The sequence below is a fragment of the Blennius ocellaris genome (genome assembly GCF_963422515.1).
Source record: "Blennius ocellaris genome assembly, chromosome: 1".
Lineage (NCBI taxonomy): Eukaryota > Metazoa > Chordata > Actinopteri > Blenniiformes > Blenniidae > Blennius > Blennius ocellaris.
Window position 1 is genome coordinate 14837088 of NC_137650.1, and position 21763 is coordinate 14858850.

Consider the following 21763-nt stretch of genomic DNA (forward strand, 5'->3'; position numbering starts at 1 on the left):
ATAACTTTTCTCTGGTTGATTTGATTGGAGGAGCAGTGGGCACAGACACTTTGCACAGGAAAAGACAATATTGTGTTTGTTTCCACAGACAGATCTATCGTGTCTTCAGAAATCCATTTGTCAAATGTGATTTTTTTCCATATTAGCCCAACAGGAACCCCCGTCTTCACAAAATTCACGATATAATGCCTCCAGAAGTGTGTGTGTGGCACATCGAAGGTTTCTACACATCACTGAGAGTCTAGTCAGAGCTTGCAGGAGTACGACAGGCCTGAGCATGATGGATCTTTGCCCTAACGGTGAATCGTTAGGTTCAACCTTGATTTTATGAGTTAAGTCAATTTTAAAACAATGCACTCATGATCTTTGAACAGCATGAGAACATGTGATGTTTAATGTGGTGATATCTCAATCATTCTGTATAAATCTTTGTGAGACTTTTCAATTGACAACTTTAACAAATCCCACAACCTTTTGCCGAAAGTGTTTGACCCTCATCCAGCCATAAGCCTAACCTCAACTGTGAAAACTGTAAACCAGGATTTCTTCAAATGTGGAGGCATGAGCACCTCCTGTCAGGGAACGCTGATTGTGGAAGAACTCATTTGGACAAACATCACTGTTTATTTAACAGGAGCTTGATTAATTAGAGACACTTGGGAAAGGGGAGGGGGAGATATTGGCCAACCAAAGCCATGCCGTCGAGACAAAAATCTAAAGACAGAGAAAAGCCTGGAGCACAAGGAACGCAGACAACACAGTCAACCTGGCAAACCAGACACCTGTGAAAAGCCCCAGTATATATCAAAGCTATCAGGTGAAGACAATCACATGCTCAAGCACAGGCGAAACCCATCAGGGCAGGGCGAAGAGGGGAAGTCAAGGAACCTGAAACCAGACAAAGTCAGAATCTCAAGAGATCTGTTAGATGATGATGATGATGATGATTCAGTTTTCAATGTGTGATGTGCACCCATTCTTATGCGCGCGCGCGCACACACACACACACACACACACACACACACACACACACACACACACACACACACACACACACACACACACACACACACACACACACACACACACACACACACACACACACACACACACACACACACACACACAGGGACAGCTCACCTTCTATCACATACTAATTGTAATCTTAGTCTTTTAACTAATTTAAAGGCGACTTATTAGTCACAAATTAAATGGGACCAAGTGAGTGAAACAAGGGAACAGACTCACACAAACCCACAGACACACACTCAAGGCTGCTAATGCAACTATAAAATTCTCATTTAGAGTGCTGATGACTTTTGGAAAGTTGGTCCAAGTATATCAGTGTGCTGCAGCACTGCGGGAGTCATGCTGTCCAAAGTTAAGAAGCTCATTGTGAAAGATCCAAAAATAATAGGCCAACACACAGAAAGACGAACCCTGGAACAGTAAGCGGTCTTCAACAAAATAAAGCAATAAACTTTGTTGTTGACTTTTCAGTTTGTATTCTAATGTATAATAATCAGAGGAGAAGTACATTTCATTGGGGAAATCAATCGGACGGAATTTGACATTTCGACTGAAGAACTTTTGATAGCTTTGGATGGGGTTAGAGTTTGTATGTAAATGTAATTTACATCAATTTGTCTTCCTATAATTGGCAAGCAGTCCGAGGAATAAATTCAGAATTTAGCTTGTAATAATAAATTTAGATCTTGTGGCATTTTGTAAATGTTCAGTTTGGCTTCAGAGAGGACTCATAATACCAGACACTGCTGTAGGCAGAACTGAAGCTCATCTTTATTTCAAAATCACAAAAAACAAAACACCAAACTCCACGAGATCACCGGAGAGTTAGCCACAAAGAGACACAAGAATACCGCTGCTAACGCAGAAACAAGGACGGACCAACGGCGAGAACACAGAGCAGACACATAAATAAACCAAAGCCCCCAGATAAAGACAATCACACACTCTGGAAGAGGTGAAACACATCAGGGCAGACAATAGCAATCAAACAAAAAAGGGGAAGCCAAGGAGCTTGCAATGGGAGACAGAGGCCATGTTTACACTGACCTGGACATTAAAAAAAGTGATATTTCTCTGCATTTGGGCCTTGCATTTACACATAAATGCAGCAAGTCACCGCAAACAATAATTCCTGAAAACTCCGGTGACTGTGAAGATTTAGAAAAACTGTCTCTATTTGCATCTAAAGAGGGGTAGGCCGAGATTTACATCACAATTTGTGACATTGTGCTTTTTCCAGGATTCTGATTGGCTATCGTGGCTTTATGCTTCTCACAACACTGCCCCCTACAGGTTTGGCATACTCATAGTAACTCTGAACCAGGTGTATATGCAGTCCATGTCAATGACGATTTCTTTGTAAATGCAGAGGGGGAAATACCTGTTTTTGTAAAAACCTGGGCACGTGTAAATAAAACATTAAACACAAGGGATGAAATATGAACCATTACAAGGTAAGGCAGTGGAGCTTCAGAGTTGACTATTGTTATTCATCTTCTCCAGATGAAAAGATGAGCAGAGTGTTCACAGTTAAAGATGTTCGAGGGACAAAATAAGCCACAATTAAAAAATAGAAAAACACACACACACACACAGGCACGATATAATGAAAAATGACCGAGTTTATTGTAAACTGTCAGCCACTACAAATCAAACCACCATTAACACTGATACTGGTGCAGCAGTAACATTTTGACATGATGTGGGAGAATCCCTCAGCCAGATTAATATTTCAGAGGATTTCAATAACAAGGTCATTGTATGACTCGGCGGGACTCAGAGTGAATCACTTCACTGACTGAGTCAGAGACACACTAATCAATTATTAACTCCAGCCGGGTGCACATCGTTTCAAAAGATAGATAGGTAGATAGAGAAAAGTTGGCAGAGCTAAGTGAGGTAATAAAACCTGTATTTACAGACAAAACTTGCTGGTAGCCTCGAAACTTGATTCAACTCTTCTTAAATGTAATGAAACTAAAAGATTTTTGTGACTGCCTGTCAAGCTTTGGTACATTTGATGGAATGAAATCTAGATAAATGTAAGAATATTCTCTTTTATGACTTGATCGTTTCTTAAATGTCTCAGAGTCGAGAAATTAATCAGTCAGTGGACAAAACAAAGCAAAGGAAGAACTCGTCTGGGCAGATGAGACAGAATATTATCGAGACGTCAAATGTTGGAAGTCCCACATTGTTAGACAACCAGATGAATGGAAGACGACCAAAAAGCACAATCAAAGTAAATACAGGGTTTTGGAAGCTTGAGATCAGACTGGAGCATTTTAGTCGCGTCAGCTCATTGCTTCAAATAGTAACTTCTCAATGAATATAGCACCCGAAATATTTCAGGTTTGTTTTGCTGTGTTTAAGCATACAGAACCTTGAATCTGTGATGGAAACAATGAAGACTATCCAGGAATAGACAGTTTGTAAAAAGCCTGACATTGTAAGATTGACCAAGTCTTTCAAAGTACTTGATTTTACAAAGAGAAGTTAAAATCTTATTAAAACTAATCAAACATCTATGAGAAGAGCTGGACACTGGCCTATGGAGGAGATCTCATCAAAACCTAAAAGAGCTTGAACGGTTTCTTGAGGATTGAGTCATTGCTCTGACAGAGAGACATGGGTAATCCCATTTGTTAATATCCTATCCCTCCATTTCCGCTACATCTCTTCCTACCTTTCATCAGCTTTCAGAGGTAGTGTGTGTCCTCTTCAACCCTGAATAAAATATGCATCACAGCACTGACAGGTAAAAAGTCCAAAGGGCAGTAACATCGGTAACATCAGCAAAAATCGAATGCTCTTCTTTTTTCATGATGGGAGCCAACAATTCGTCCCTCATCTGAGTCTTCCACAAAAAGATCCCCCCACAGGTAACAGTGAGTGTTTTAGTGATGTAGGGCTGGGAGTATGGTCCCCCTACAGGGTCCGAAGCCCACCCTGTATCCGTCTCCTTGACAGTAACCTGGGCAGAAGAGGACATCAAAGACAAGTTGAAATAAGAAAACATGAAACGACAGATGCACTAATACCACTTCTTACAGGACGAGTACAAGTATGAGTACCCCGTGCGGTATCCGGACCCAATACCTGCATCAATTCATCCCTACGTGAAATCATCATAGATAGGATCACTAATACTGCACATGTAAGTTACTCAGGCTGGCAGATTTTTTTTTGAAAAAGACAGGATGACACACCATACATGTACCAGCAGCTGTTGCTTTGTTAATTTAAATCTTACTAGAGGATTTCAGTTCAAACTGTCATTGCGGTTTCCCGACATGCACCGTAGCCAAAAACATTGTTCTCATTTTTCTCTGCCCTTTTGTGCTGTTCCCAATGTTTCAGTACTAGTCAGCTTTGTTTGCAGTGTTGGTACTGCTGCCTGCACTGCGGAATAGATCCACCAATGAAACAGACTTAAAAAAAACAAAAACATATCCAGTTTGTATTCTATCTGAAGATGCCATCTAACTGAATACAACCACTTGATCTGTAATTATTGACCAGATAAAGTAGTGGAAGCAGTCAAAAACCCTGAAGTACTGAAGTTTTGTCCGAAGCAGGAATGTGGAAAGCTTTTACTCCAGTAGTAGAATAACTTGTGAATAAAAGAAGAGCTGATGCAGCACTGTGGTGCAACGCTGCTGGCCAGACTCAAACTTGAGCTGCTCATAAATTTAAAATGAGCGGATACTGTTCAGATTTTTCACTTTCAACATTTTATGTATGGTTTTTATAGACTTCCATCTAAATGCAGGAAGTAAATAATCTGCATATTATTGCATTGCTTTTGGAAATGGTTCTGCATTATTAGTTTGTACTGAACCTGCAGTGGGAATCGATTTGATTATACAGTCCATGCATATTGAACCTCTCCAGTATGAGTTATTGTTTCTCTCGGGGAAACTTAAAAGTCAACTCAGCAGAGCAACAAATTTCAATGAATATTATCTTACACTTGATTAAATTGATGTGTATTTATTGAACTCTGGTTTCGAGGATCGATGATGGAATAGTGCTCAGTTCTCTTAGTAGACATGATTGAGAATGTTGTGGTAATTTATAGATTATTTACAGGCCATTATGCCCTCAGGATCATATTGAACTTCATATGATGATGTTTAGTGAGCATATATTGCTTGCAGGTGTGATTCTCGTTGTGTTTCTATGTAATGACCCTACAATGGTGATTTACTGATGGTCCAGCCTGCATGCACCTGCTTTTAACACGGTGATGGCTGAAATAATCTCATAAAGATAGTCTCCGTTCTTCTTTGACAAGACTTTAGATAAAGCAGGAACATTAAAGAAGATATCCAGCTGGATTCAATAGCACAGTTACCTGTCGTGTTGGTATACTCACGACCGGTTTTGAGTACTCCAACAGTACAGGTAGTCCCAGAATGATCTGTCTTGGCCCCTTAAAGTCTTGGTCTTGTTTGGATCTTGGGAAACTCTGGTCTTGGTCTTGACTCGACCCCTTAAAGGTCTGTGTACCCCTCGGCCATTCGATTTTCCTCTTGATGTCAGAAACAGGATTCAATTTCCAAACAAAAAACAGGAGACGAGTTGTCTCCCATGCTTTGTCTACCAATATCAAATCGGAAAACAAAAATCAGGTTGTTTTCCATTACCTGTTATCAAAAAGAAAATCGAAGGGCCACAATGCACACGGACCCTTAACACCTTGGTCTTGTTTTGATCTTGACTTGGTCTTAAACCCTTAAAGTCATGGTCTTGTTTTGGTCTTGTAATGCTGTGGCCTTGGTCATGACTTGGTATTTGTTCCTTAAAGTCTTGGTCTTGGAAGGATCTGGTCTTGGTCCTGACTTGGTCTCTACCTGACCCCTTAAAGTCTTGGTCTTGACTTGGTGTTGGAAGGCTCTGGTCTTGGTCCTGACTTGATCTTTGTCCCTTAAAGTCTTGGTCTTGTCTTGGTCTTGGGATGCTTCGGTCTCAGTCTTTACTCAGTCCCGGATCAGGTGGTCTTGACTTCAACACTACACACCTGTGATGGTGACCTCATCTCCATCGTTCAAGAAGGTCCTGCTTTGTCCTCCTCCCACGTCGATGCTCTTGGATCCTCTCCACGACAGCTCCAGCATGGAGCCGAAGCTCTCGGGCTCCTGAGGAGATCCAGCAGTTTCAACACAAACCTCAAATGCATGTGAGCATGTTTGAGCCTGCAGACACTCACGGGTCCACTGATGGTGCCAGAAGCCAGTAGGTCTCCTGGTCGGACGTTGCAGCCGTTGACCGTGTGATGGGCCAGCTGCTGCTTCATGGTCCAGTACATGTACTTCAGTCAGAGAGAAGAGAGCCAGAGCATGACTAAGATATGCGTAGATATCAGGATAAAAAACCTGCACCAGAAAATCTGCACAGTGAATATATTAAAAATGAAGGACTGGGATTCCTGCTGAGTCAGAGTCAGAAAAATCTACCTTTACACTTGTAGAGCTGAATAAAAACAAGAGCTAAGAGAGCTGCAGATTCAACCCTTTCTTTGTTTCCTTAATTTTGTTGTTTTTAGACAAATACTAAAGCTGCATAGATGTTCATAGATGATACAAATAATACAACATTTAATTATTTGCAGTTCAATGGCCTTCCACAATTCACAATACAAGTCAGACAGCAGTATGAACTAAGTACTAGGTTTTGTAACAATAGAAATTATTTAAAATCAACTTGAAAACACTGTTTGCAGGCATATGCGAGAGTTTCATTATGAAAACTGAACCTGGAGTCCTTGAAGTTTCAGTACAGAACTAAAGTGGAGGCGTCTTTTATTTGTATTTCTACTACGCAGCTAGAAATAACTCCCAATAAATGTATAGCAGGTAGCATGCATTACTTTGGACTCACTCACTCGAGTCATTTTATACTAAAACACAGACGGTGTCCTTGAACACCTCACGCTAAATTACACTAAAGCACATCAGAGACTCACTTTAGAGACTATGTTCTCTCTAGACTGAATAAAAAACATCTCATATTCATTCATATTTCAGTCTGTTCTGCCATTATCTAACGATTCACATCAAAATATTACTTTTCTTAATGACGCAAGAAAAAAAAACAGCGATATTGTGGATGACATTTGGCTCACTAGTGCAGATCCTGTTGGCTTTGTAAAAACAGAAAGAAAGCACTTCTCTTAGAAAACCCCTATGGGCCTTTTTACTATCTGTACTTTTTACTGGGCTCATTAAAAAAAAGCCCAGATTGTTAAAGCTGCAGTGACTCAGCAACGGAAGGCTGTTACCTTGAAGTTGGACCTGCAGATGTTTGCAGCTTCGGCCATGTCGTGTCCTGAAGGGCAAACAGCAGAAGACACATCAGAGTGACACTATCAATCACTTGGTAACATACTGACATAACAGAGGAGTCCAGCTACACTCATCTGACAGATCAATATTTCACCTAAAAACATTTAATTCATCGAGAATATTCAACAGCTTCACTTTAAAAAAGGTTTCTTGTATATTAATGCTAACAATAAACAACAATTCAACAATAAATTAGTATGTACTGTAGAGGCAGCTACAACTAGTTTTAGAGTAAGATCTGAGGAAATGGATGAACCCAGGCCCGATGTGTCTGTGTGCACCTTAAACTCTTCAAAGTATCTTTAAGGCTTCTGCTCAAGGCAAAGCAAATTTCTTCATATAGCACCAATCAGACAAAGGGCAATTTGCCATGCTTTCCAAAGAAATAAAAGAATGGCATTAAAGCAAGCGATTGAGAATCTTAATCTCAAACGATTAAGAGTATCAAATATCTCTCACGTTTTCTCTTACGCACTCTCATCCTTTGCACTGAATCAACTTTACTTTGCGTTTTTCCCATATTGGCATTTGACATCTCAAACCACCCACCAACGTTACGTCCTCTAGTTAGAGATACACGACATCCTGTTCCAGCTACCTCTGTCAACAACAGACTCGCTCTATGCATCCAAGATGATTAATTTATACATGAGCAGAGGAAGCGCTTCACTGCATTACTTAAAAAATTAATCTGCGATTAATTTCAATGCTCAAGAATAATATACTCTTATTTTTTCTGAGTCTCTGCTGGGATATAATGAACTGCAGACGAGATTCTGAAGTTCAATATGATGTGGAACGTCAGGTGAAACTCTTTATATTGTTGATAATTAATACAGTCGTCACCTTCAATGATTGTAATGTTTGTGTTTAACACAGAGTAACTCAAGACACGTGTGGTTCAAACTGGTATTACAGCACAGGACAAACTGGAGGTAAATGGTTAACCAGTTCACTTCTGGAGGTAACAAAGCATCTTGACACTGAGCCATTTAAGATTACACCTCAACTGTTTAATTTATTCAGGTGAATAAAGCAAATAAATCACATTTTACCTTCAAGTTGCACAACACTTTCAGGATTGGCAACTCAGCTGTCACTGTTTTGGCTCGAAATATTCCACTTCAAATATAGTCATGAAAACAGCGCCTGAGTCATTCATCCCTATGCTGTTTGTGTATGTGTTTTGTACTGTAGTATTTCATTCAACTATCTCAGGCTCAAACTGCTGAGTATCAGTACATCTTCAGTCATGCTGGATGGTGTGTAGATTTACTGACAGTATCTTTCTGTACGTCACCTTTTAGAGACACGAACAGGTTGATGTCGAACGTGTAGGCGTCACTGTGCTGCAGGTATGGAAGAGGCTCTGGATCCTGTGCGAACAGCAACAAACAGTCAGTTATACATGTTTCCATTATAGATGAACCATAATAGAGCTTCGAAACTGTTTTTCTATTCAACAAATTCCATAAAATCCCTGGTAATAAAGCCTCTTGTCCACTAAATCTGAGACGGACCTTTAAGCATGCCCACTTCTGCTTTAATTGGATTAATTTGCTAAAGAAATGTAGCATCAACTCCTCAGTAAGTCTGTTATGCCAACTTGTGCAATTTTACTCAGGCTGATAATGATGTAAAAATCACTAGGCTTCTTTTCTAGTTCTTCCAGATTTGTGAAAGCAGAGATCTTTACTGTTAATATATCTGTTATAGGCTAAGAAAAAGGCTTCCACTTCTAAATTAATCTAATCCCTTGTGTGACTATATCATATTTAATCCTATTAACACGCATTTAGGCCATTAGTCATCAGGCAAGTTACTTTATGGGACGTCAGGCAGCTTTAAATCCTCAAACTGACTCTTCTCCAGGTCTGGCTATGTGGTTTCCCACTGTATTGACTGTTTGCTAAACTACACATTTCATCTACTCGTTGGAACATTTATTTTCCCATAAAGACAGATTAATAATATTTGTTTGCTAAATCTAAATCTAAAAATTATTAATTCATGAAATGTTGCATTTTTAATTATGCAAACTGAATGAAATATTCATGAAAAAATGACAAACAGTTTAAACTTTCCATTCAAGTGTGACACAAAGTGAAGATTTATGTGGTTATTTTTCAGATTACAACCCATAATCTCCTGTAAGGTAAGACTGTGTCACAGTTTGAATCACCTGCGCAGCGTTCGGCTCTGCGAAAGGTAACAGTGCCTCCATGGGGACGACCCAGGGCGAGATGGTGGTCCCGAAGTTTTTCCCCAGGAAAGGTCCCAGAGGAACGTATTCCCACGCCTGGATGTCCCGGGCTGAGAATCAACAGAGGAAAACAAAAAGCAGAATCAGGTCATGCTCGGATTAAAACTTTCTGATAATCTGTACTGATATGGAAATTATGTTTTTCTGAAAGGTGGTGTCATTTGTAATGGAATAAATGTGTTTAGCTGCAACAGGATTATAGTTCTATCAACACATTTCATCTGAACTGATGTTTTTTTAATTAAACAGCATTTTATCGACATGCATTTAACAATGTGAATTAAAAACAACAAGATGTATTATATATTACTACGTGAAATGTGACCAAAAAAACAGATTCAGATACACTGATGCTGCAGGAATACTTTAATCTGAGCGAGCTGGTTTCTATAGATGTTTTTGATACAAATTGGAGAAACTATAGGAAAATAAAGTGAAAATATATACTCTCGTGTGTATCGATACGAGAGATCAGTGTGTGTGCGTGTGTGTGCGTGCGTAATGAAGAACATTACCTATAACCTGGAGCTACATGTGACCCTAATTTTAGTAAAGTGAGCTTATAAACCAGATGGATGGGCGAAGGAATGTAAAATATGAGTTTGTTTCGCTCCTTTTAATGATGCGTCTGAATGAAACTAACGAGGGTTTCAGGATTATTTGCTTTAATGTGCTCATAAAACAAGATGTGCGCTTATAGGGCGAGTCTTTATCAAATCAAGAATGCAATGTCATGTAAAAAAGAAAGAAAGAAAAGGAAAATTACAGCCAATTAGATAATAGTTACCAAATCCACCTGGAGGAGGCTTTGAGAATTGTGAAAAAGTGTCTGTGGGGTTGAATGTTGCTCTGCTTCTGTCTCTCAGAGGAAATATCTGGATGTCAGTTTGAGGCACTTCTACTCAATGAGCCCTGAATTCTCCATCTGTGTTGATCTGACTGTGCCGGAACAAACAAGATCAACCTTTATTCACAGAGCCGCTGATGAGTTGCTCTTTTAGGCCCCGTTCACACGACTACGTTCTCAAGTGACCATAAAAAGATCAAACTTCTCCCTCTGCAGCCAGTTAGCAGTGAGAGTTGTATGTTTGACATGTTTGGAGGAAGATATTCATAGAAAGTCTTGAACTGATCTCCTGAGAGCCTCAGCAGTCAACTTTCTTTTCTATTTTAGCTGCATGTTCAGCAGAAATGTCACAGACTGAAAAATGTCCGGCACTGAGCCGCAGTGAGGAAAAACCAGAGCGTTTCTGCAGGAATGTGTCGTCCTTCAGACATTCAGTCTGCAGAATGAGCCCGGGGCCTTTTTAAATCAACAATTCCACATTCGGTGGATAAACTGAAGGTAATTTCAGGTTAAAAAGAGCTGAAAGGGCTGAACGCAAAGCTCCACATATCTGCTTTTAAACACTGGCCTTCACAACCCCAGAATATTTTCATGTTTATGATTGAGCAATAACCCTTAAAGGGACAACTGACCTAACTCTCTTCTCTGATCGTTAAAATAATAACTGATACAAATTATATGATGCATAAAGAATTAATTTATAAAGTTAATAATAGGTTTCATTAAAATTGACTTCATGTTGAGATTATAGTTATTTTCAGTAGTAATTGTCTGGTTTTGTGAAATTATTGACATTTTCATCACGCATACTGCACCACAACAACAACAAAACATTAAAGGATATCATTGCAGTATTTGATCCACTCAAGATGAAATAGTGCTGATTGTGGAACCTGAACCAAAACCTGCTCGACACCCCTGTGTTAGATGATCTCAAAACATCTCACAGAAGTAACCAATAACTATAATCAAGAAATATTTTTTTAGTAACTTGCAAAGCTCAGCCACCTCATTAGGTGTCGACCATAGGTTTATGTGACGTAGTATAACTTCCACCTTTACAGAGATGATAATGCTCCCTTCAGCTTGAGATCATTATCTGTGTATCTTCTTAAAGCGAATGAATCAAGTCAACTGGACTCGGTTCATGTCTTGGTCTCCAACCATGTGGCTCCATCAGTCCTCTGACTTGACTGACTCGTCTTAAAAGATATACAACCCAAGTCCTGTTAACCTGATTCAGTTGCTTTGAGAGGATTTGATATCCCAATAATTTAGTTTCTAAGGATGCATTATCCAGTGTAGATTTCCTATATTTTCAATAGCCATCAATAAAGCTCTTTTGCTTCAGCACAAAGCCAACCAGCCAATCTTTTTCGTTTTATCTATAGTCTTCCAACTTTCATCAATATCCATCAACAAGTCTTTGAGCTATCCTGTTGAATAAAGGTAAATAAATATACATGAGAGCGGCAGAACGAAGTAAAACTAGAGTTAATGGATCACATTATTCAAATGTGCAGCTCATAAAGTGAAGTTGGAGTTTAAACTGCTCATAAATTCAACATTTTCATGAAAATGTCCTGCTAAATCTCAGTATTTGTAGAAAACAGCCTGCAGCACTGTATACACGGTGTCTTGGTCAATCATTAATGAGTCTCCGCTCAGCTTCACTCCGACACAGGGGAGCATCAACACTTCTATCTGACTCTGCTTCTGTCAGAGGAGCATTGAAATAAAACGGTAGCGCTGAGCCGCTGGAGCCTGGTAAATCACAGTCAATGCCCGGGGCAGGACACCGACATATGGAGGTTAGGCTGACATGTAACCGTGACGACCAAAGTGTCAACATCTGAAATATTCACTATCTTTAAATAGAAGCTAGTTCTAGTTATTCTTCAGAAAGAATGAGAATAGGGTTTTTTTGGAGGACGTTTTCTATCCAATTCTAGAAGCCTGTGATCTTTCCTAACTTCATGTGTCATGTATATTGAAACCTTGAAGAAGAAATTGTAATGTTTTCATCCAACTGACTAACTTCAAGACTAGTTTCTTGCTGACCTTATGCAAATGAAAATCTTAGTTGGGGTCTCCAACCATGATCCTGTATGTTCCAGGCCTCTGCTGCAACACATCGGATTATTGGACATCTTATGAACTCTCTCTGTGAAAACCTCTAAATTCATGCGTATTAAAGCTGCGAGGTGTATTAAACTTGATCCATCTACAGAAATTACATAATGTTCTTTAACCACTTGGTTTATTCAAGCTACTAAATATCCAGTATGTTGATTATAATTGACGGCATAAAACTGACTTCTTTCATTAGATTAGATTAGAATAATTTTGGTGTTGAAGATAAAGATTTTTCGGCTCATTCTTAATCTAGTCTGTTCTCAATACAAACATAAAAATGGCAGATTGAATAGGAAAGACAGATGGGAGCTTTTGGCAATTATTAAAAAAAATAAATAAAAAAAAAGCAAGTGGCACTGCTTCAAATGCACCTTTAAATTTCCTGGCTGCCTGAAGTTCTCTGGCTGACCATCAAACTAAATGCTTTTATCACAGTTTAATGAATTCATATTAATCTGTTTCTAGTTGCTGCTTTAATGATGTTCATTTGAGCTTTAAGTGTAGAAGTGAGGAGCTTCGCTCTCCACAGAAAGTCTCATGCATCTCTGTTCGTGTTTATAGAGCAAATGGTGCTGCAAATATCCCACTATTAACCACCAAAATGATAACAGTTTCTGGGTTAAGCTGCAGGTCTTTAGACTACCTGCTACACTACCTGCTAGAAATAATAACACACACACACACACACACACGCACACATATATGTATATATATATATACATATAATTTTATTTATTTATATATTTATTTATTTTAACTGAAATTTTACACCAGATTTATTTGAAATGCTCATGCTTTTTTTGGAAGGAGTGTTTTGATCCATCAGAGAAGGTAACAGAGTGGAGAACGAGGCTCCAGAGACAATCAATAATACATATTTGCTCTCATGTTTTGATGAGGACTGACACTGCCATTTAATGTGGAACCACTTCCCTCTGACTGGATCTGAAGTGACGGGGACATCTATAATTCAGCTTTAAATTAGGGAACAAGTGTGCCTCTAAGTGAAACGCCACTGCTAGTTAGTGTTGTTGATTTGCCTCCGTGAGAAGAACGGTGTCAACCCAAACGTCCCGAGAAAATCACTAATACATATTTTTAAATAAAACCAAGGAGCATCGAAATGTAATTATGATAAATAATTTAGATTTTAATGGCAGCAATGTTCAAGCGCATATCGCTAAAAATTAGAACACGTTGGAAAATTCAGAATGATTACTTATTTTTAAATAACTGACCAAAAAATATGATGAAAATGTCATCTGTTTGAGATGTTGTCATATGAATAAAATTATGAACAGCAAAAGACAAACAGAATGAAATTCTTCAGTTTTTGTGATTTAAAAAATTATATAGATTTTGGGGTTTTAACGTTCAGAAGGGTCTTTGTGTTAAAAGATAAAAATGTGACCCGTAATGAAAACTGTGAAGACTTTAAAAATTAAATATCTAAACTTCATGAGCTCTGCTGCTCAGTTCAAGACCATTTTTAACTCCAGACACATTTGTAATCTAAACACAACTATAATAAAATCTTTTTTGCAATAATATCAAGTGCACATGAACTCTAATGTCCTTGAAATTAATTCTAAACTCTTAAATTGGTTGAGATCATGTGTGTGCGACGTCCTCACCACTTTGACCTCTTCTCAAAGAATTTTATTTAGTTTATTTACTAGATATATTTAGGCAACAATAGAAATTTTGAAGCTTTATAACCATTGCATCCTTATTTCATTTATATTTCACACATCATCTGAACCTTTTTATTATCCAGGTTTTATTATTCTGATGGTTCTCTGTTAGATTGTTGGTGAAAAAGGTCAAATTGTGGGATGATGTGACTAAACGCTACGGTGTTTTTTTTTTTTTTGTTTTTTTAAGAATTCACCCCCATCAATTGTGTCTTAGAAATCACACAATGTTAACTTTATATGAATTTATTGATTATTGGGCTGATCTGAACTTTTTAAATTAATAAGTATCAAGCTACGTGTGTTTTATCCCCAATTTATGCTGGTAAAACAAGTAAATGTTGGTAAATTGCCGTTTCTGATTAAAATGTACGAAAAATCATTATTTATCTAACAAGTCATCATCAGATTTTTTTCGTATAACTTTATTTGTATTTAGAATGTCATGAGTCCAAGGATTCAGTGTTCAATACCATTTCAAACACATTAATAATATGTAACAAACTAATTAGAGTACTTGCATGTAACACAATGACCATGTAAAGATGAACAGATTTATCTGTGAAACATTAAAACATTGTTGCCACAAAGATGCATTTTATTCTATTTCAGAGTTTAAACATGCAAAACAATGCATATTTGTTCATAAGTGACAACATTGTCAACCATATGTGTAAATGAAGCAATTATTAAAGAATTGAACTTGTCATGATTGATTTAGTTTCCTCTGTAAAGCGGAAATGTCTTAAACTTTTAAACTCACCGCTCCAGTCGTTCATCAGCACCATGCCGAAGATGTGTTCATGGGCTTTGTTGATGGGGACGGGCTCCCCGAGGTGATTCCCTCCTCCAACAAAGAAGGCCTGGGCACCAAGGACAGAGGAGACAGAGGAGGAGACAGGAGACATACGAGAGAAGGACATGAGGAGCAACTGTTAGTATAACTGACACTGAAACCTTCACTCACTGACACAAGAGAAGGAAAGAACATGCTGAAGTGAGTTTCTTTCTCTATCCAGGGAAACTTGACAGATCTGGTTATTAGATGAGATAAAGACTTTAATCACCATCTCCAGCTCGATGTCCAGCTGCTTGGACTGGCCGAACACTGGAGGCTTTGCTGGGAGAAAGAACAGAGTAAACACAGTTATCGCCGGCTGTATGAGAGGAAGAAGAGATGCTCGGCCACAATGTGGGAACAAAGCCAAGGTTAAAATCAGGTGACAATCATATAAAGGCTGAAGCTATGATTATATTTTGGGGAGGGAAACTGAGGGAATGAGCAAACTTGACAATCACATAAAATAATGGCTAAATAAAGCAGCCTGACAAATAGAAAAGAAATAAATATTGGAATAGACCTTAGGACAAATGTTTAAACTATTTTTCCTAACATTTTTTCATGACTCATTAAAAATAAACCTTTCATACAAAGATTGACACATTGGTAATTAAAAAAAAAAAAAAGTTTGCTGATGAGTGAAATAAACAGTTGTTCTTGCAGAAGAATTGCCTCCAAAAATCCTTTCTATGAATCATATGGTGGTGGGCTCACTCTGGTCAGGCCTCATCTGGCCTGTGGGGCGGCGGATGGGGGTCCCAGAAACAACCACTGATGACGCTCTGCCATGGTAGCCCACCGGGAGCCTCAACCTGCAGGAAGACACATGACGCATCACAACAGTGACCAAACTAAAGGATTCCTATGGACTCTGTGGATGGAGTACTACTACTACTAATAATAATTATAATACATTTTATTGGCATAGCACTTTTCAAGACATTCAAAGATACTTTGCATCATCATATTATAAAATCAACAAGCATAAAATGGAGAAACATAGAAATGAGTCACAAAAACACATAAAAGAAATAGATTTGTGCAAAGCATTAAAAGCAGTTCTGAACAAGTAAGTCTTGACTGACTTGAAGGTGTTCAGGTCAGTACAGCCCCAGAGTGTGGGGGCAGGTACATATGGAGAGGCTCTGTCGCCCCAGGTTCTCTGTTTGGTTCTGAGCGGGAGGGAATGTTTCGATCTTTCCAAAACATATTTGAAAGGTAAACTTAATACTTAAGAAAAAATGGAGGGAGAAATCCAAATAAAGAGAATGTGTCTAGACTGCTAATACACACATTATTTTCAAATTTAGTAAGTATTGATCTCTAACTTTAATTTAGCATGTTTCAAATAAACATCAGATTCATTGTTATGGGTTAGTGTTACCCTGTGATGGATGGATGGATGGATGGATGGATGGATGGATTTCAGTTCTGTTATCAAGTCTATCTTGGAATCAGTCTCACAAATGAGATCACCAATGGTGGGTTTTCTATCCAATATTGTTTCTGTACGACCTACTGTGTAGTTTTATAATCCAAAACCTTTTCTCTGTCATCTGGATGTCTGACGGATGCTGAAGTAGAAAAGCAGCACACCAAATCACGATGCTCTCGCAACCGTGCTTCACCAGTATGTGCTGCCCTTTTTAAACCAGACCTCATCAATATTGGCATATTATAGTATTATCAGTGCGCTGTTATACAAAGTGAAGCAGCCTCTATCATGTTATTCCTCATCATGCATGCTAAAAAACTAAAGTTAGGTTCTATTTAACAAAGATGTTAACCCAATCTAATGGTTCCTTCGAACTTTTAGCTTCTTGTAACCTCAGAGAGCATGAGCCATTTATGTGTGTAAGTTAGGACGGGATAATACCTGAATACCCTTAAATCCTGATGAAAGTGTTAAAATAGACATCAAATATTAGATTAAACAAATCATGTGTATTGATGTATGTTTGCTCAAAGTTTAGAGACACTCTCCTGCCTCCATACAGGGGTCCCCATGTCTTTAATACTCAGTTTGAGCAACATGAGCCAGCTTGAAAAGCTTCTCTTGATCCCGGAGGTTTGATGAGGAGAGGCTCTGACAGGCGGGAGGAGCCGCCTGCCAATCACCTGCTCAAACAAAGTGCGGCGTGTCAGATTCAGAGGGAAACGGAGACGCCTCAGCCACCTTTAGCATTCCTCCCACGAGGGTTGGAGAATAAACGAAGGCTGTCTGTCCTGTGTGACTGAGGCTTTCATCGCTGATGCTCCCACAGTCCCGCTGCACTGTCTAATTGCACACCCATGTTCTGGGGCTCCAATCAATCCCAGGAACCTTCCAGCGTCCTTCAACATGAGCGGAAACCTCAAACTGTTTGCTTCATGCAATCTTTCAGGATCTGCCCCCAATCGAGCAAAGCCCCCACAGTAAGTCAGAGCTGTCAGTGTTTGCCGCCTGTTGGATTCATCATGTACCAGTTTGGCATCAGAGCGTTCTCCTTTCCCCGGAACATGGTGCCAACATTGGTGGCGTGATCTCTGGAGGAGTAGAAGTCGGTGTAATCGCCTGTGAAAAGCAAAGAAGAGAGCACAGTGAAATATTCACATCTCTTGCCTCTGCCCTTCTTTTATTAGGAGTCGGCCTCGCGATAGAAAGCACGGATCATCTGGTAAACAGTGCCCCCTGCTGGATATAAGACTACATGTTGATTATTTAGAGTAAAAAATAAAAAACATGGTAAAGACCAACAATTTAATGTGGAAAGAAAATACCCTGTTGTGGATCACTAAACATCACAGTGCAAATATTCTGGAATAGTACAGCACTTTATATATATATATATATATATATATATATATATATATATATATATATATATATATATATATATATATATATATATATATATATATATATATATATATTGAATGAAAGAAAAAGGTTAAAACCCAACAGCATTTGTGTGGTTATGAGATGTTTCAAGCAAAAGTCATCAATTGTTTCTTCATAAATTCTAAAATCCTTTTCCAAGCTGCCCCTAATTTAGTATCTAGAACAAATAATCTTTTCACGCATAGTATTTTGTGTGGCTTTTGTAATGTCATAGTTGCTCAGATCTACAGTCTGGACTCCTTGCCTTTAAATAAAAAATGTTTTAATTGCATTTAATTTATTTTTATTTGAATTATTTTGAATCCATTGATTTTTTTAATACTAATATTTGGTTTGAATAATTTCTGTCAATAAAAATATATTATTTCGACTTATAGTCTATATTGAGACTGCCTCCATTGCATTACCTCTTGATTTAATTTAATTTAAAAACAAGTCAATTTCATTTGAACACATTTTATTGTAATTGTTTTAGTTTAGATTTATGTAATTTCAATTTAATTTAAGGTCTTTTTGCAAGAAATCAGAGTGAATTATCAGAGTGAATACAGTACTTACTGCATCTGACAACCTTCTTACAACAACTGCACAATAACAGATCAATATGACTCCGACATGTAAAATAGTTGGTGCTATGAATGATTTAAGTGGGTTGAAAACTTAAAATGCAAAACAAAATGATCAAAACTCCCAGAAAAGAAATGGGTTTGAGAAAAATCCATGAGAACTTCTCTGTTCTCTGTAGAAATCTGTTGTTCGCATGTTCACCGAGCGACTCGTCACATTAAAACCTTTCTGGATCTCAAAGTTGTGAGATCCGTCCAGAAGTTAAACCTCCATTAAAGGAAACAGATGCATTTTTCTATACGTGCTGACACTTCTGCAATACGAAGGTCGCATTAGATGGTGGATGCAGTCATGTGGTCTGAGAAGGTGGAAGAAGTTTAATAACACTCACCGATCTCTGCAGGAAGGTGCATGGTGGCTGCACTCTGATGGACAAACGCTCTGCAGGAGCAACGTCAAAGCTTTATCCAAATGTGTGTCACAAAGGAGATTTTTTTTAAACTGTTTTACAGAAAAAGTTTCAAAATGTCATGAAACTTAAGCAGATTTCCTCGGGTGCAATTTAGCAGAGACATAATCAATCAGAAAAATCAGGAATTGGCTTGTGTGCTTCGTACAGACGCGTCATATAAGAAAAATGTATGACTTCATTTCTTCATTAATCACAGTTATTACATCCCCCTCCGGAATCTTCACAAATGGCTCCCTGTGCATTGAACAACACTAAATAACCTTCATTTAAGGCTGTTTTCCACAGCATGTCAACCAACGTGCCCGTCAGACAGATTAGAAATCCCCCAGCTTTGTTTTAATTTAACAATCCAGTAACAGTAATTGTAATATATGACAGAACTCAATCACACAGTCCTCCACAATTCATCAGTGAGACTCATCAAAGTGTTTTTACTTAATGGATAGTTCAGTTTGCTATATAAAGACTTATACTTTAGCAAGTCATTAATTTATTGTGTCTCTGTTCAGAACAGTAAAACATGACAACAACCTTGTTTCATGAAACTCGACCTTCCAAAAGTTTCATTTATTAGTAGTGGTATAACATACTACATGGTTACTTCACTTCAAATTAAAAGGTTATTATTACAACATTTTACCAGCCAGGCCCATTCAACATGACATTAAGACTGTATGTGGCCCTGGAACTAAAATTCGTTTGACGTACCTGATTTAAGCTCATGCCTTCACTGAAATTCAGATTCAACTTATATGGAATCTGTTCAATCCTGTGACGCAGCATTTTCTTAAAACAATAGGTGAGAGCTGCTGACTGAAGCAAGAGCTGTATTGATCATGAGATCATTGAAAAAAAACTTTACAAATGCCACACAAATGTTTTCATCCACACACTTTTCCAGGACTGACCTGCTGCGGAGGCTCACGTCGTCTCTCAGAGTGCTCTCATTGGCTGACAGCAGCGCCTGCAGGGTCCTCCTGACCTCCCGCCACGCCTCGTAACCAAGAGCCATGAATGCGTTCAGGGTGGGCTTATGGGAAAAGACAGACAGGAGTTGAAATAGAACAGATACCAGCTCATTCTTGAGTGAATGAGCAGGCAACACATGATCTTGTGGAACTGCAAGTCTTCACTTTGATTAATGTGTGATTGGCATGAAGAAATACAACAGAACTGGTACAATTAATATTAATAATTACTGCACTAAATGAAGTCTACACGTTGTAGCTGAATTATTCTGTTATTATTCTTTACAAAAGTAAATCAAGAAGTTTGACCTTTGTGTTTTACCACAATGTACAGTATTTAAAATGTATTTTACTGCTAATCCACAACCTCTCAAGTAGAAACTGGGGAGAATGTGGCCCCTGAACTAACATCTATTTGACTCCCCTGACCTTAACAGGCTATAATAGACAAATGAAAAGACATGATTGTCCATGAAGGAATGAGCATACAAATTATTCTGATTCATTGCAGAGTAAAAAGATTGACCGAATCTTGACAAACAGACTTGATTTACTTAAATAAATAGTCATAGTTCCATCACATCCACTGATAGCAGTGGGTTCAGTGTGGGCACAACTTTCCCATCAATGGAAGCAATCTGCAGTTCAATGTCTTGTCCGAGTGCTAACACATTGACCGGTGAGGTATAGGAATCAAACTGCCAACTTTGATATAGGAAGACCACCTCGTGTAGCGCCACAGCCACATATGAAATATACCTGCTCAAAGACATCTTGACGCTTGGTCATAACAGGCCCCTTGAATAAAGACTTGATCACACTCAGGTCCAGGATCTGGTCTCCAATGGCAACGCCGATGCGATGTTTGGCCTGGTGAGGAATTAAAATACACATGTTGTACCTGTGAATATGTTCCACAAATAATACCCCAGAGAGACAATTTTGAATCTGATCCTTCTGCTCTTTTATTTCCAGAACACTAAAAAAATATTTTGAATAGGACATGTGTGCAGTTTTCTCCATCCCAACACATTTCATGAGGTTTTGTTCTGTTTCAGCTGTTGGATTAAACTGAAAGTGGTCTCATCTCTATCTGTGTATGCAAACAAAGACAACGTGCACTTACATTATCAGGCGTGGAGAATACCCCATAAGGAAGGTTGTGGAAGGAGAAATCAGAGGCTGGATCTACTTTGATGAAGGACATGTTGTCTGTGGCGGCCGAAGTTCTCCTCTCAATCTCACTGAGCAACTGAATGACTGAGCTGAAAGCACTTCCAGATGTTTGCACAGGCCCGCCTCTGCCTGAACAGCCAATCCTGAGCTGCCTCCAGGAAACACCCCAGTCCAGACCTCTGGGAGTTACCGTAATGCAAACCAGCCGCATCAATGACTAAGCAAAAGTAAATCTGGGGTCCAGAGCAGGTTGTCTTTGGTAAAGATGAAAGAATGGGAAAGTTGCTAAAATGCTTATTTAAGTCATGCCAGTGTTGGTAAAGGACTTAAATCCCAATTATTCATTTCGTTTCACTTTAGGAGTGGTTGTAGATGGAAAACTGTGTTGGAAGCCACACATAGAGTATATTAAGCAAATTCAAAATGTGTTTCAGCTTAAAAAAAAAAAACTGTTCTATTAAGTAGGAACGGCTGATTATTCTCTATTTTTCTGTTATGGTGCTATATTTGTACTACTAAGCTGAGATTTGGGAAAATCTGTA

General features: G+C 38.6%; 1 protein-coding gene across 1 annotated transcript; it reads right to left on the bottom strand.

The window, feature by feature from the left end:
- Nucleotides 1–2633: 2633 nt before the first annotated feature.
- fah (fumarylacetoacetate hydrolase (fumarylacetoacetase)) lies at nt 2634–21284 on the bottom strand. Its single transcript, XM_080497283.1, has 14 exons — nt 21172–21284; nt 20805–20915; nt 19986–20107; nt 18997–19046; nt 17621–17711; nt 15872–15969; nt 15384–15436; nt 15080–15179; nt 9559–9689; nt 8677–8752; nt 7313–7359; nt 6242–6343; nt 6053–6170; nt 2634–4003 (listed from the first exon to the last, which is right to left on the bottom strand). The coding sequence occupies exons 1-14, from the start codon at nt 21250–21252 to the stop codon at nt 3927–3929; spliced, it is 1257 nt and encodes a 418-aa protein (XP_080353409.1). The 5' UTR covers nt 21253–21284; the 3' UTR covers nt 2634–3926.
- Nucleotides 21285–21763: the final 479 nt, after the last annotated feature.